The 15,469-nt window shown below is 47.6% G+C and overlaps 1 protein-coding gene across 1 annotated transcript in view; it reads right to left on the bottom strand.

Annotated features, from left to right (window-relative positions):
- Positions 1-15,469, bottom strand: part of LOC138266501 (transmembrane protein 132D-like) — a 1,755,118-nt gene that overhangs the window by 36,607 nt on the left and 1,703,042 nt on the right. The window contains exon 7 of the mRNA XM_069215367.1: positions 848-1,124. Coding sequence (XP_069071468.1) covers positions 848-1,124 — 277 coding nt within the window. The remainder of the gene's footprint in view (positions 1-847; positions 1,125-15,469) is intronic.

Genomic DNA, 15,469 nt, shown 5'->3' with positions numbered 1-15,469 from the left:
AGAGGGGGAGTCATCGACACAGGACCAGAGGAGTGAGATAGAAAGAAAGCCATCCAATCATGAGTATGGCTGACCCAAAGCCCACTCTATTTGGTGTATTGTTTCCAATAATCCTTCTACAATACTTATCTAAAGCTGTCTGTAGGTGAGACCTAAAAATAAATAATGTGAGGTTTAAAGACTGACAGAGATGGTTAGGAGAAGCAGTTAAGTGCTTGCTAGAGCCAACCGTTCTAGAGTTTTTTGTTGGTAAAAGAGGGAAGCAGAGCAATCTGTAGAAGGAGAAGTGCTTGTTCCCCCCAAAATAACATGGTGATCTGAATTGCGACAGTCCCTTATATTTTGGGGGACAAGAATAGAACTTACTCACTCAATCTGGAGAGCTGGTGGAAGGCCTCTTGGACGTAAGCTTACTTTATAGTTCACTAGCCTATCTAAGAGAACTAGGCGCGTCCTACAAATATCTAACACACAAATGAGGACCTTTTGGTCTGGACCATGCATGATTACACATGCAAAGTCTAGCTCGCTCTCCGCTGCATGCAAACGCAGCATGAGGGGTATAGACTCGGACATGTTGGAGCCCACTATAAGTGAAACAGCAGACAAGCAGCAAGGAGAGTGAAGCTAAAGACCATTGATGCAAGACGTGAGGATGGGGAACACTGGAAACACACCCTATAAGGGGCAGGGAACATACCTTGTTAAATCATGAGTTAAGGACATTTGTGCAATTCTTCCAATAGAACTTAACATTCTTAATATCTTAATTGAATATGCAGCTTACTGTTATTGTCGTGGTGATGAGTTAGTCCTTACTGGGGAAGAATGGAAGCATTTGTCTCACCTGAATTGTTGTCATGCCAATTTCCTGTCCAATCAGAATCTGATTTCCTTGCAATTTGGCAATCCTCGGCTCCTCCACCTGCATGAAGTCGCTCACAAGGTCTGTGATGTCCACCTGCCAGTCCGAGCCCATCATGTGGATCATCTGACCTCCAGGGTCCAGAGGTTCTGCGATGAACTGTGTGAGGACGCGAAGCATGGCGTGCTGGTACTGCAGCGTGCACCCTCGCCCCTTCCTCTCATCTTCTTCATCATCATCACCACTGTCTCTAGTTGGCCTGTCAAAACAGACAAAATAGTTTGAACTGGTCAGGAATAGCTCAGACACAAGGATGAAACAGTGTGCAAAGAATGCAGATGTGATAAATACAACCGACTTTACTGGATCCATCTACTCACCCCTCTCACTTTTCTGGTTTGAGGATCTCATAAATCTGGCTCTAAAGGTGCTCACCACATGCGGTGTTGGGGTGGTGGCAAGCTAGATAGGTTCCCTCCTTATATGACAATTTGTGATCCTAGGTCAGATGGCTTCATTCTCTGGGTTTGCAGGCTCTGATACCAGGAGTGAAGGCCCACCAGACACTGGACTTCTTTAGGGTTGGCCATGATCTGGTGGTACCATAACAGGTTACAGATCATTGCATTATTTTTCATGTCCAGGGATGTGAAGGCCCATGTGTCATGCCCATGCCAGAAGAGGACACAGATATAGGTCACTACCCACAGAATCAAACTAACAGCTGCCAAACCCTGGAATATCCAGAACCTCTAGACAAAGTCTCCTCTGCTATTGGCTGAGACTGAGAGGTAATCTTGGGCAGGTGCAGATGAGAGGAGAGATCAGATCATGGTTGACTTTGTGAGGGCTGCTTGCAAACACTGCCATTCTTGTAGGTTCACTGCCCACCCACTGTATGTGAGAGGTGTGCTACTTCTCTGCAGCCCTTCAGCCACATGCAAAGCGCGACTGTACACACATGCTATGGCAATAGCCAGAGGTTTTGCCTTCAGCTGAGGTAATGTCTTCATGAGTGGGGGCTGTAAAGTGGTTTGTACCTGTGCTTTAATGATCTAAGCTGCACAGGTAGTGTCACATAGTACACTGGTGGGGTAATAATTGCTAAATACCACAAGGAGCCTGAAGATCCTCCATTTCTGTAGAAGTAAAGTGCATACCATTATCTCTCCTTAAAGTGCAGAGAAGGTCTTTTGCAAAAAGTTCTGGTAACCTTTCTAATTACAGTAATATACATAGAGTGTTCTGAGGAACAAGGTTACCCATTTAGAGTGATAATTATTGAGGGCAAGCAAATTTAATCTCAAAGTAGGGACATCCTACCCATGGATCCTTAGGGAGGGGAACAGGAGTCAGTGGAGGTGTATAATTTTACAAATGCTTTTCTGTCACATGACACCTCATGTATGACTTACCCACAACTCAGGTGGGCACCAGTTCTCTTCTCACAACATCTTCATGCTAAGGAACATGCCAAGACATCCTATGCGTGCCACTTCTTCTGAACAATGCTTATTTACATCAGTGGAACATGCTGATGTGTAAGCCTTACAGCATCCCACAACACCCACTATAGTGACCATGCACTCAACCATGTCATCCAGTAGGCAAGCTAGGCAGTGCGTCTCAATACTCCACCCTCTCAGGCATACCTAGCATCGATACCTGAGTATCGTGAGTGCATAGTTTGGAAGTCCAAGGATGGTCCTGGTGGCACAGCCATTGGAAAGTGAATGCATTAGATGTCTAGTGTCCCTCACAGTGTAAAGTTCTCGTCCCACATAATGTTTTGAAAATGAACATCCACCCACACAGGGCATCAGTTCCTGGAAATCACAGAATAATTCCGCTCCGCTGAAGTAAGCAGTGATTCACAAGTAGTGGCGTGTTCTTTTTTGCCCACCAGTAATTACAACTCCTACGCCACATGCATTAGCATCCACTCGAACACAGCTAAGGTGTCCAGGACCCAGAGGTTGCGATGCATTCATTATTGCAATGTTCACTTGATGGAAACCATTTTGCCTACCAGTAATCATTCACACAACACCATATACTTAACTAACTCATTCAGCATCTCTGTTAAGGGCCATTAGCACACACAAATTGAACAAACTTCCCAGAAGCGAAGATGTGACACTAATGAATCTTGATCCAAATGATGTAAGGCATCTTTTGTGGCATTGATTAGCCCCAGCTTTGGCTTAATCCCAGCCCGGAACATGGAATGGTCAGGATGTTTCTACTCTCTGCAAAAGCAACAACTGTTATCTTTGCTGGGAGTCATGCATTGTGTCATCTCACAGTCCTTGTTATATCTGTTATGTTATGTGTATTTGTAAAGCGCATCATTGCCAGCGAGGGTAACCTGGCACTAAGCAGGATTGTGCCCAGCCCTGCCCATAGTCGGCTGGTTAATTGAAAAGACAGGCCTTCAGCTTCTTGCGTAATTCAAGAAAAGGCAGGGATGCTCTGATGTGGAGTGGGAGGTCGATCCATGTTGTAGGACCGGTGTAGGAGAACGCCCATCCTCCTGACCTGGTTCTGTGTGGAATGTAATGTATGCGAGAAGGAGACCTGCAGAGTGGAGGTGTCTGGGTGGCTGGTGGAAAGAGATGCAGGTAGGTGGGGGTCTAAGTTCTATTGTGCAGAGAATGTGTGTGTGAGGAATTTGATATGAGCATGTTTGTGTACTGGGAGCTAGTGGAGCTCCCTGAGATGTGGTGTGATGTGAGCTCTGTCTGGTCTGGTTGCTGGGCTCTGGATGCGTTGTATTCTTCTAGTGAGTTGCTTGGCTATTCAGGCATAGAGGATTTTCCTGTAGTCCAATGGGCAAGTGACTAGGACGTGCGTGACAGTTTTTCTGGTGGTGCTTAGGAGCCATTTGGAGATCTTCCTCAGATTTTCAGGGTGTGGAAGCAAGATTCAGAGACTGCGTAGAGTCAAGCAGTCATGTCCAGTTTGCTGTCTATGATTATTACGAGGTTCCTGGCATGCATACTGGGTGTGGGTTTGAGTTCAGCTGGCAAACAGTGGGAGTCCTATGATGAGGGGTTCTTGCAGAAGATAACTATGTCTGTCTTGTTGCTGTTTCATCAAATTAGCGACTTCTCTCATGCGGGCAGTGACCTTGTTTCTTGTCTTGGGGATATCTTTTAGAGGGAGAGTATGAGTTGGATCAGCGTAGGAGAGGACGTTATTGTCATGTGCGTAGATGACGTTGGCCAGAAGAATAATGTATGTATTGAAGATGGTTGGGGTCAGCAATGAACCTTGAGGTACTCCTAAGATGAGTTTATAGGCTTCCGAGGAGTAAGGTGGTTAGGTGGCAGCTTGTGTTCTATCCGATAAGAAGAAGTAGATCCAACAGAGATCAGGCCCTTGGTGCCAATCCTAGGCACATTCCTGATGAAGTCTGGGTGCGAGACTGTGCCAAATGCTGCAGAGAGGTCCAGGAGTATGAAGGCTACCATGTCTCCTCTGTCAAGGATCATGCAGATGGTACCTGTGGCTGCAATGACTTCTGTTTTTTGTACTATGGTTGGGCCTCAATCTGGACTGTGTGGAATTGAGTAACTGGTGGTTGCTGGGGTGGTGAATGAGGCATTGGTTGCTCAGTTTCTTTATGACCACTGCTGGATGTGGTAGGAGGGAGATGGGTCCATAGTTGGAAAGAGTGGCTGGGTCAGCAGATGGTTTCCTGAGCAGGGGCATGATTGTGGCATGTTTCCAGGTGTCCAGGAATGTGGCTGAGTTGCTGAAGAAATTGAGGATGGGTTTTAGTTTTTTGCTGATCAGTAGGGGTCCTTTGCTGACGGTGTGGTGGGAGGAAGGGTCAGATGGATCCCCAGAGTAGGTTATTTTCACGGTAGTAGTGATTTAGTGAAAGTGGGCTGTAAGATCAGGATTCGGTCTTCAGCCATGATGGGAAGATAAGTTGCAACAGTGATGCGGTCTGGCGGAGGGTCAGAGCTGCTGCATAAGGAGTTGATTTTGTTACAGAAGAATTTTGAGAGCTTGTTGCAAAGGTCTTGTGAGGGAGTGATGTTGCTGGAGGCAGTAGAAGGTGTTGTGAAATCTTTGATGATGACAAAGATTTTCTTGCTGCTATTAGTGCAGGCTGCTATGCAATATGCAAGAGCTGTACATTCGGTGTTCCCTATCTGCTGGTGGTAGCGTCTTAGGGCTGATTTGAAGATGTCTTTATCTGAGGTGTCTTAACGTATTCTCCGTTTGTGCTTCAGTTGCTTGCTGTGTCTTATCATTAGCCTGAATTTCTCTGTGTACCAACTGGCCTGTGGTTGGGCTCTTGCCACTGGGTTGTACATGAGGGGAACCAGGGTGAGGGCACATGTGGTGATCCAGCTATTGATGTTCTTGATGGCTTTCAGTAAGTTGCTAGTGTGCCCGGGCCAGTGCACAGAGAGGGTATGAGCCCCTCTTCTTCTGTAATGCTTTCTCGTTTGCTGTGGGTGGGTTCGGTGGTGGTAGGTCTGTGGTGATGCGGATGGGTATATTGAAACTCATGAAGGTATGGTTTATCCAGGTCATAGTTACTAGCTTGCAGACTGTGTGGTTTCTGGCTGAGGAGAAAAGAGGGTCCAGCCAGTCTCCAGCAGTGTGAGTGGGTTCGGTAGCATGCAGGCTTACTCCATCATTCCTTACGTTTTCTATAGGGGCTGTTGAGTTTTGGTCAATGCGGTCTTCCAGGTGAAAATTAAGTCTCCAAGGAGAATGTATTTCTAATGAGGGGTGTGAAAAAGTGGAAAATATTGCTGATGAAATTGGTGCGGGTCCTGGTGGGCAGTATACAAGGGTTCAACCCAGTGAGAAGTTGGCTGTGACGTGTATCTTGAATGCAAGATATTACAAGTAGCTGGTGGGGGGATCTGTGTAGATGGTGCAGCTGATAGTATCTTTGAATACGATAGAGACTCCAACAGCGGGCTTGTGCTGATGGTCTTGCCAGGTGAGCTTTTAGTTGGTGGAGATGGCTGTAGTGAGGCCCAGTGCAGAGGTTGAGTTTAGCCATGTTCCCAAGGGGAAGAGCAGTTATGGAGCCTGGTCGTGAAGTAGGTCCAATTTCTCTGCGTCACATTTGGTGAGCAAGCAGGCGTTGAGAAGCATATATGCAAGCATGGTGTATTATTTGTGTGGTTTTTCGTTTGTGTGAATGTGAGAGGGTGAGCGAGTGGGGTGCTGGGTGCTGTTGGTGCAGACGTGGTGGCTGTAGGGTGCTGGAGAGTGCAGAAGAACGTGCAGGAAATGCACATGAATGCTCCTTCTGTGTTGTGTGGTGCATTTTGGCAGCAGTGCAGGAAGTGCCAGCAGGGGTTGCGAGCATGGAATAGGTCACTAATGGGAGGAAGTGTGAACCAGGGTTCCTGGCTTTGGCATTGGTCCAGGCATGAATGTGTGCAAATGGGCTTGCTTTTGACGCAGCAGTGGTGTGCCACCTGCATGTGTCCACAATTAATCTTCCATTAAATAGGTCTTGGGAGTGGGAGTTTGGGTGCCATGGGCAGGTAACCGGTTATGGCACTTACTGTGCATTTTGATGATGGGAAATCCAGTGATGTCACTTCCTTTGCAGATCGGTGATGGGAAATGAAGCCCTTTAATTGGATTCTTCTTTTGAAGATGGTTTTAATGGGAAACCAGAGAAATCAGTTCCTATGCAAATAGATGATGGGAAATCCAATGATGTAACTTCTTGTCCTGATAGGTGATAGAAAATGAAGTCCTCTTGCTTGTTTTTTTCTTTTAAAGACGGTTTTGGTTGGAAACCAGAAATGTCACTTCCAATGCAGATGGATGTTGGGAAATCCAGGGATGTGACTTCCTGTGCTGATGGAAGATGGAAACTCCGGTGATGTCACTTTCTGTGCTGATGGATGATGGAAAATCCAGTGATTTCCGCTGCAATGGGTGATAGGAAACAAAGTCCTCTTGATTGGCTTCTTCAGAATACTTTACACATATGTGCTAAAACCACATAGTCCCCTGACGTACTCAGCAAAAGTGAGAAAGTAATCTTAAAATGTTGGATGACACGTATACCACTGTGAGATATCTGTATACACTGGATCAGAAAGTTCCATTTGAAAAAAGAGACAAAAACAGAGTCTCTAAAATACAGTTTTCCCAAAGCTCTAACATAAATATCTCCAGATCTAAAAGATCAAACATTGTTTAGTTCCCATATCCATTTGGTTCCTAAATCTGATGAAGCTCACTCACCATATGTATTCAAACTTGGTTAATTAACTATTCTAACTTCAGTGTTTGGGGTCTTAATTTTGTAATGAGGTACAGATTAAAATTTGTGTCAGAAGATGCTTATGAAAGGTCATGATTTTGGTCATCTTTTTTGTTGAGTAAGTTCTTTTCAAAGGTTGGGCTTTACGGTCTGTGTTTTGACATGCAAGTGGAATAGAAGCCAGACAGAAAGTCCTGGCAAGCATCTTCATTTTCTCCAAACCCTTATATTGTGACAAAATACTATCAACGTGCAAGAGTCCTTACAAGAGCTTTGCTTGGTGGCCCGCCATCATGAGACTGAACACAGTTAGGTAACGAGCACGGTTGGAACTCCCTAATCAATCTCAACAGGGGTTCTCAGTTCACCCACGTGCTGTTGATGAGTTGGACAGGCTCATTTGTTATTGTGTTAAGAACCAACCCCAGGAGCATGCAAGAGGTTCCAGTAGCTTGTCTTCTCAGAAGCTCTTCAGAACATTGAACCACTCTTTATTGTATGTGATCCAAATCATTAGCATCAGATTTCTAATCAGACAACATTCAATGTGGTCCTATCATAGCACCCCTTCCCACCTCTAGACTTCCTTCAGCGGGTGGGTCACCCAACCCTTATCTTGCTGTTTAGGACCAAGTCTCAACATTCTGCTGATATCAGCAGACAAACCTGTCACCTTCGCACTTGGACATTCCTATCCATTTGCCTCCCTTTTTCCACCCTTCACCAGCAGCACCCAAGGAGTGTTATTGTGCCACCACTGAAGTGAAGGGGTTCTGCATCCCAAGGTTCTGAACCTTCATCCTTCCATTTTCTAACCTTCATCCTTCCATTTTCTAAAGCAACAACTCTGTAATAATGGTGATGTGACCCTCATTAAGCCGAACATCTGATGTAGCTTTGCACACAAGGTTCTCTCTTTCGTTAAAGCCTGTTCTGTCTGCATAGAGTCATCCAACTCTCTGACAGCCTTGTTCATACCTGAGCACACATGTGTGAAACCCTACTTCCATTTTAAATACTAATGGAAGGTTTTAGGCTTTCACACTGGTGGAAGTTCTCCTTCAGTGTCTAATCTGAGGTGGCATGGTGGGCCAAAGAATGATGGGTTGGAAGCCACCAAGAGCCAAAAGTACCAGGTAGAATCTCAACTTCAGAGGGTCTTCTCAAGTCCGTCAAGAGTGAGGGGGAAGGGCATTAGAGCATCTTTCCCTTTGCTTGACACTTTTTAGATCTTCATGCTCGTGCTGAAACATCTACCAATAGAAGCAAGTCTACTGAATTACACAGGGCAGCTAACAGGGCTTAAACCCACAGATGGTGGCAGATATCCGAGCTGCTGTGTTTTCTTCTTCGCTGAGCACACCGATTTTACTTGGGGAGATGTTCTTATGATGAGGGGGTGTCAAAAATGTTTTGGGCCTGGGCTCCTCCAGAACTTCTCACTTGCCTAGGTCACCTTTTATTTTGGTTTTGATATGTGACCCGTAAGTGCGCCGGGTATGCCCAGACGTGGGTCCCTTGCTTGCTTATCCACTGGATTCAAACTAGCCTAGCTGACAAGGGGTAATACCCTGAAACCGGTCCCAGGATGCTTGTTTCCAGTCCAGGGAGACCTGGCCTGGCTGTTCGGACTGGATTGTTCCGATGGGGAACAGATTCAAGACTGATTTGCATATGGCTGGGTCCAAAGTGGGGTGATGCAGCGAGCAAATACAATGGATTAAACCCAGATCTGTGACTGGGGTGAGTGTTTGAAATCTTTCAATACTCCACCCGTCATTATATTTTGGTTTTTCTAGTTCACCCTAACTGGTGTTTGTTGTCATCTCTTCAGCATTCCACCGTCTCAGATGAGGCACCTCTGGAGGGTTTCAAGGCACTATGTATGGCTCCTTTTGTCCCCAAGTATCATCTAGGGGTCTCCTGTTGGCCAGCATGTCCATTGAACTGGCTAGTATGCCGCTGCAGGACTGCAGCAGAACCTTAATCCTTGCCGCAGCTTTGACATGGCAGGCAGTGAGCTCGGTGTTGGACTCGCATTTCGGCCAGTGTGGCACTGCCAGGTGGGCCAGCCTGAAATGGCCAGTGCGTGGCCCATTGTTTTAGATCAGTCACGGCTCATTGGGCCAATAAAACAGCCCACACATTGGCCCTTTCAAGCTGCCCATCTGATTGTACCAGGCTAGTCCAACACAGGCCCCTCTGGTCTACGAAGCACCCAAGGGCCTTGTTCAGGTGTTGGGCATGTTGGAATGGGCTTCAGGCTGCGGCCCCAGGTGGGCAACTTTAAAACTGTACTTACCAGCTGAACAGTTTGAAGTGCATCTTCATGGGATTTCTTCCTCTCATGCCACTAGCTGATTCTGGTGCATCTGATGTGTATTCTGAACTAAAGCCAGGCAGGAGAAAACCAACTCCTTATATGGTTTTCCCTCTTTATGCTTCATGGGCAGATTTTGCAGATTCTCTTCCCAGTATCATCTTAAAGCTTTTGGGGGTTCCAGGCAAAACATATTTTGGGGAACCCTGTACCGAACAATGTAGAATTGTAATACCCGTTTCCTGTTAATTCATGCATCTTTGACAGGATCACACATAAATGTTTAGGATGGCCCTGGATAGAGAGACAGACGCAGAGAGATATTTAGCCAGAAAAATAATATAAAGAGGTCAGATAAAGAGAAAGTTGACTTTGGCAGGGGGGCCTTGGAGGGTGGCGCCCTGGGCAATTGCCCACTTTGTCAGCGCCTTGAAACGTCTCTTCCATCTGAAAAGGCTGTGCGGGAAGTTTGGTATATTTTTACTGAAAGGGGGAGAGGAAAGTAGGAGTGGGGAGTAGGTAGGGGGCATTGTTACCCTTAAAGTGTGCAATGGGAGGAGTCATGGCAACCTGTGCCCCGTGCGCGGCCAGGAAATGAGCCACCCTGCCGCTACTTGAATTATAAAAAACAACAATAGTTAGGGATCAGTGAAACCCTCAGGACTCCTGGCCCGGCGCCAATGCACCTGCCGCAGCAATGAAAGCCCCTCCCCTGCCAGTGCCACAACAAACCCCGGAAGAGCAGGTGTACCCATGCAGAGGGGGAAACGACATCTCCTCATCGACACACAGAGGCATAGTGAGGCAGGCACGCACGCTCACGCCCCCCCACGCGCTTCAGAAGCACAGAGGGTCCATACACCAGGCCTCAGAGATGTTGTTTAGGGCTGCACAGCAGGGTGTTGGGGTTGTTGTATGGGGGTCCTTTAGATCAGTGGTTCCTAACCTGTGGTCCGGGGACCCCTGGGGGTCCGCAAAGCCTTCTCAGGGGGTCCGCGAGAGCCAAGAAAATTAAAAAATATTAACAAATATTGACAAATTAGGTCCCCAGCTTCCAGTAATGACTCAGGCGGGGGTCCCCGGATTCCCATGATGATTCCGTGGGGGTCCCTGGGTTCTATTAATGTTAAAGTGGGGGTCCACAGAAACCAAAAGGTTGGGAACCACTGCCTTAGATAATGGCTCACTCAGACATGCTATAAAAATACAGGGGAGTTTAGTGAGAAAAAAGAACAAGGCAGTAGGGACATATTAAAGATTTCAGGGGCCCTGGGCCAAGCCTATTTTGGGGGGCCCTGTTTGGAACCATTTCTGTATTTAAGATCCAATGTCAGCTCTTTCAGGCCCTCTTCCATCAGGTCACTGGCAGTGCACAGACACACTCTTCCGAATGAAAAAAGCCTTACATCTAATATCCAGAGGCAGTGACGTGTGTTTTCAATATTACAACACAGCGGCAGATCACTAATGTGACTGCAAATAATCTCTGTGACACCCTCCATTTCTCAAATGTGAGGTCCTGTTTTGATCTAAGCGAACCTTTTTTATGGATGTTGCATGAAACACAATATTTATCTGCAAAATGTCTGTAATAGTCTCTGACTCATCACCTACATCAAAAAATACATTAAAGGAAACCTGTATTTAGAACAATCTGTTTATGAATTACTCAAGGCCATCAGGGCAAGACTCTCTGCAGAACAGAGCTGGCTCTATCAGGAGCCCCTAAAGGCTGGGCCCTGGGCCAGAGCCCCCTTTGCCCATGCGTCAAATCGTCTCTGCAAGGCAGGATGGAAAACCTGTTGGAAACCACTCTGCGCTTTCTTCCTTAAACTGGGGCAAAGCACTTGCTGTCCACAGGACACGCTGCCCTGCATCACACGGTACCTACTCAGGGACTTCTTTTATTCAAGAATGGTCAGATGTTTTAGCTCCATCATCCTTGGAGCGCAGTAATGGGGCCCTTCTCCATGGGGTTATTCTCGAACCTTATCGGCTCTCTAGGGGTTTCAGGTCTTGTAGCTGAACTGCAGAGATTGGAGACACTCACTCCCAGGTCACACATTTGATTTAATTCCATGCCCAGGTCATTGGGTGGTAATTCTGAAAGTGCTGCTTCCTCTCTTATGGACGTCGTGGCGCCTTATTTCCTTTCTCCTGCAGCTGTTGCACTAGTATTCCGACATCTGGTGAATATCTAGAAGGTTTGTCCTTGCCCTCTTTACCTAGAAAGACCTGATCCCACCACGTCTTTCAAGGAAGTCTGTCACTGGTGAATGGACATTATTACCGCCAAAGGTCTGGCCTGGACCGTAGGCCACCTGTAAGACTAGTCGACAAACGGGTTCCCACCAGTGATTAATTTGTAAATAAAGTCTTGCCGGTGCCGAAGCCCTCCTGTTGGTCACGCGGCTGCTGCATTTAAATGTGTGAACACAGAATACAGTGGCGGCGTAATCCTGAAGCCATCTCGGACCTCTTCAATCGATTAACAGCCACTCTCTGCCCCTTCAGCTCACTGTTTCTGCTTTCTCCTTTGTGACGCTTTTTCGTTTTTCTCCTCCTCCTTCTTTCCCATATGTGTCTTTTGCTCGCAATAAATGCTTGAGGCACAAAATTAAGCGCTGGCCCTCAAAAATAAGTGTCGGTGCTCAGCACCGGAAAAAAACAGCACAAATTAAGCACTGGTTCCCACTGACAGTGGCCAAGCTCATCAGATTTGAGCACAGTCTAGAAAAGGACAGGAGGAGCCAGCATGAAGAGGGGTCTGACCAGCCATGGAAAGTGGCACTAGTTCCATCAAGGAGAACTTTGAGAAGATGAAAGTGACAACCGGACGGTCAGACCAGTCTACAGCTGGTGTCCTGGGGCGAACATTACCACTGGACCAAAGCAGAGACCCAGGTACAGCCCCTTGGCACGTGGCCCTCAAGGTACCACGGGTGAGCAGCGCAAGGCTTTCTCGGGGAGCTGATGCGGGGTTACAGCTTCAGAGCTCAACTGACTGTCAATATGGAGGGTCCAGTCAGTCAAAAGCCTTTAAAAAGAGTAAGTATGTTACGTAAATGACACACACACACACACAGCATGTCTGTATTTCCCAGATAATTTTATAATGTGGCCTGTACCTTGCTAATGAATGACGCCCAATGACCAGTAATTGCAGATTTCAATAATTGAGCGGATAAACATGGAACAGGTCTGAGATATATCGGATTTATGGATCTAATTACCTCACTCAACCTTTCAGAGGTTATTCATGTGTCCAGGCATGCAATGGGCCGTTCACTAGAGGTACTCTAGGCCACTGATCTAGAACTGAGTGACCTTTCCGTCCCACCTTGGTCGTGGAGTGATCATTCATTGATTCAGTTGGTCCGGACAATCCCAGAAGCAGTGATTACAGGAGAGGGACAGATGGTTTCTATGCGCTAATGGTGTCATATGGAAAAGGAAGCCAATATCACACTTCTTCAGAAGACAGCTCCTGCCATGGGGACTTTGAATTTAACTTAAATTAATGGGTAAATGTGTTCCTGTCACCGGAGGGCAAAGAAGGCCAGCACCATGGATTACCCCTGAGAATCCCTGAGGCTAAAACCAGGCTACGCCTCTGGGAGCACCACGGGCGCAAGCACAATGATGAAGAGGCCAGACAAGGAATGGTTTATTATAAATGCAAGCTGCTTATTACAAAGAAGTTCTCCTCCACAGCTAGGATTCAGGAAACCTCCAAAATACAGAAAGAGGTATTTAAAACAGTTTCCACAGACAGAATGCCCCATAGGGAAGCCCCTAATCAGTCATTATGTGATAGGTTAATGACTATTTCGTAAATAAGATTGATACAATTGATTTCCCTCACAAGGGTCGGGGAAGCTTGTTTAAGACTGCCAATAAAATATCATTGGCTCTCCATCAGATCCAGGCCCAGCGTCTATGTTGTTGCGATTGTGGTCTGTACTGTAGGAACCCTTACAAGCCTTGGTCAATGCCACCCTTGCTCAAGGATTGGTACTAGTAGCCTTCGGAAAGACAGTGGTGTCATCTTAATTTAAAAAATCTAAAGGCGAATCTGATATTTGCCGAAGACGTACTTACAAGAATCCTTACTCCCGAATAGTTCTACATTCATCATGGGAATCTTGTGTATGGGACGCAATAGCCCTCACCCACCAAGGTGGAATGCATCATCATTGGGCGGAAAATGGGCCTCTTTCGGGGAGATCTTTTTTTCCTCCTGGTTTACTATTTGCCAGATCTCAGGTCACGGAGCTAAGGGTTGTTCCTGCCCTGATGAAGTGCCTATGACCCGTCATGGTGATTAGAGGCATGAAACATGTTGACCACACTGTAAAACCAAGGGCTCATCACCATGCCTGGTTGGTCCAGTTCTGTTTTTAATTTTGGCAAGGACACTCACCAGGAATAAACATTGCCAAATGAGGACCCATTGCCAATTTTAACTACACTCTTAACCATCTTCCCTTCCCTAGTAACCCACTCAAACTGGGCAGTGGCCTGAGCTCTGGAAAACACCATGGCCCTCATTCTGATTCTGGCGGGCGGCGGACGCCGCCCGCCAGAATTCAGCCCTCCATAATACCGCTCCGCGGTCAAAAGACCGCGGAGGGTATTATGAGTTTTTCCCTGGGCTGGCGGGCGGTCTCCAAAAGACCGCCCGCCAGCCCAGGGAAAAACTCCCTTCCCACGAGGATGCCGGCTCGTAATCGAGCCGGCGGAGTGGGAAGGTGCGACGGGTGCTGTTGCACCCGTCGCGTATTTCACTGTCTGCAAGGCAGACAGTGAAATAAATTTTGGGGCCCTCTTACGGGGGCCCCTGCAGTGCCCATGCCGTTGGCATGGGCACTGCAGGGGCCCCCAGGGGCCCCGCAACTCCCCCTCCCGCCATCCGGTTCCCGGCGGGAGAACCGCCAGGAACTGGATGGCGGGAGGGGGAGTCGGAATCCCCAAGCCGGCGCAGCAAGCTGCGCCGGCTTGGAGGATTCCTTGGGGGCAGCGGGAAACCGGCGGGAGACCGCCGGTTTCCCTTCTCTGACCGCGGCTAAGCTGCCGCGGTCAGAATGCCCCGCGGGGCACCGCCGGCCTGTCGGCGGTGCCTCCCCGTCCAGCGGCCCTGGCGGTTACAAACCGCCAGGGTCGTAATGAGGGCCCATGTGAGGAGGAGAAAAGATCTTCATTAAAAAGAGCAGCATTCTTTGGGAGCCCACTGGGTATTACAGGCCCCCCCACAGCACAGAGCCAGCCTGATGACGAAGCATGTCACCTATGTGGGGCTCTATTGCATCCTTTAAACAGGACTCACCGTGACACATGGATGACTTTGAATCCAGCAGTCGATTCTGCCTTTTGGTGGTGAAGTGGAGCAGCACACCAGAATTAGTTAGAGTTAGGCCTTTATTTACGGGGAATTGGCGTAGGGCAGCGCCACAAGTGTTCTTGCTGCTCTGCCATATGCCAGTGTGAATGGGCAGGAATGCACTGCATTTATGAAATATGGTTCAGTTCTGTCCTTTCCCCTGTGTGCCGCTGCTGTTTTGGCAGCCTGCTGAGGACGCAGGCAGAATTGTTTTTGTGCAGGAAGAAACATCTTCCTGCACAAAAACAATCCCGAGAGGCGTTTTCCTCTTTCTGTGTGTCCTGTCGAATGCAGCACACATGGAAAGAGAAAAAAAGGAGAAATAGAAATATTTCTCCTCGTTAAGGCTGCTCTGGGGAGGCGTAAGATTTTGGTGCTGCCCCAGGTATACGTCAGTAAGTAAATCTGGGGAAGCATCAAAATCCTTGTGCGTTGCGTGGGAAAACCCACCGCAACGCCCATGGAACACCCCCGGCACAGAGTAAGGCAAAACAACGACTTGCGCTGCCTTGCCTCACTCCATAGCTATGAGGCTATTCAAAGCCACGCAAAGTGGCTTCACGTGGCCTTATAGATATGGTTCAGAGGCTTGCGCTGCCAGAGCGTAAAAAACAAGTGATGCTCTGGTGGCACAAGCCTCTCAAA

The sequence above is a fragment of the Pleurodeles waltl genome, chromosome 11 (genome assembly GCF_031143425.1).
Source record: "Pleurodeles waltl isolate 20211129_DDA chromosome 11, aPleWal1.hap1.20221129, whole genome shotgun sequence".
NCBI classification, from domain to species: Eukaryota; Metazoa; Chordata; class Amphibia; order Caudata; family Salamandridae; genus Pleurodeles; species Pleurodeles waltl.
The sequence above is the reverse complement of the archived record's forward strand: the minus strand, read 5'-3'. Positions and strand labels throughout refer to the sequence as shown.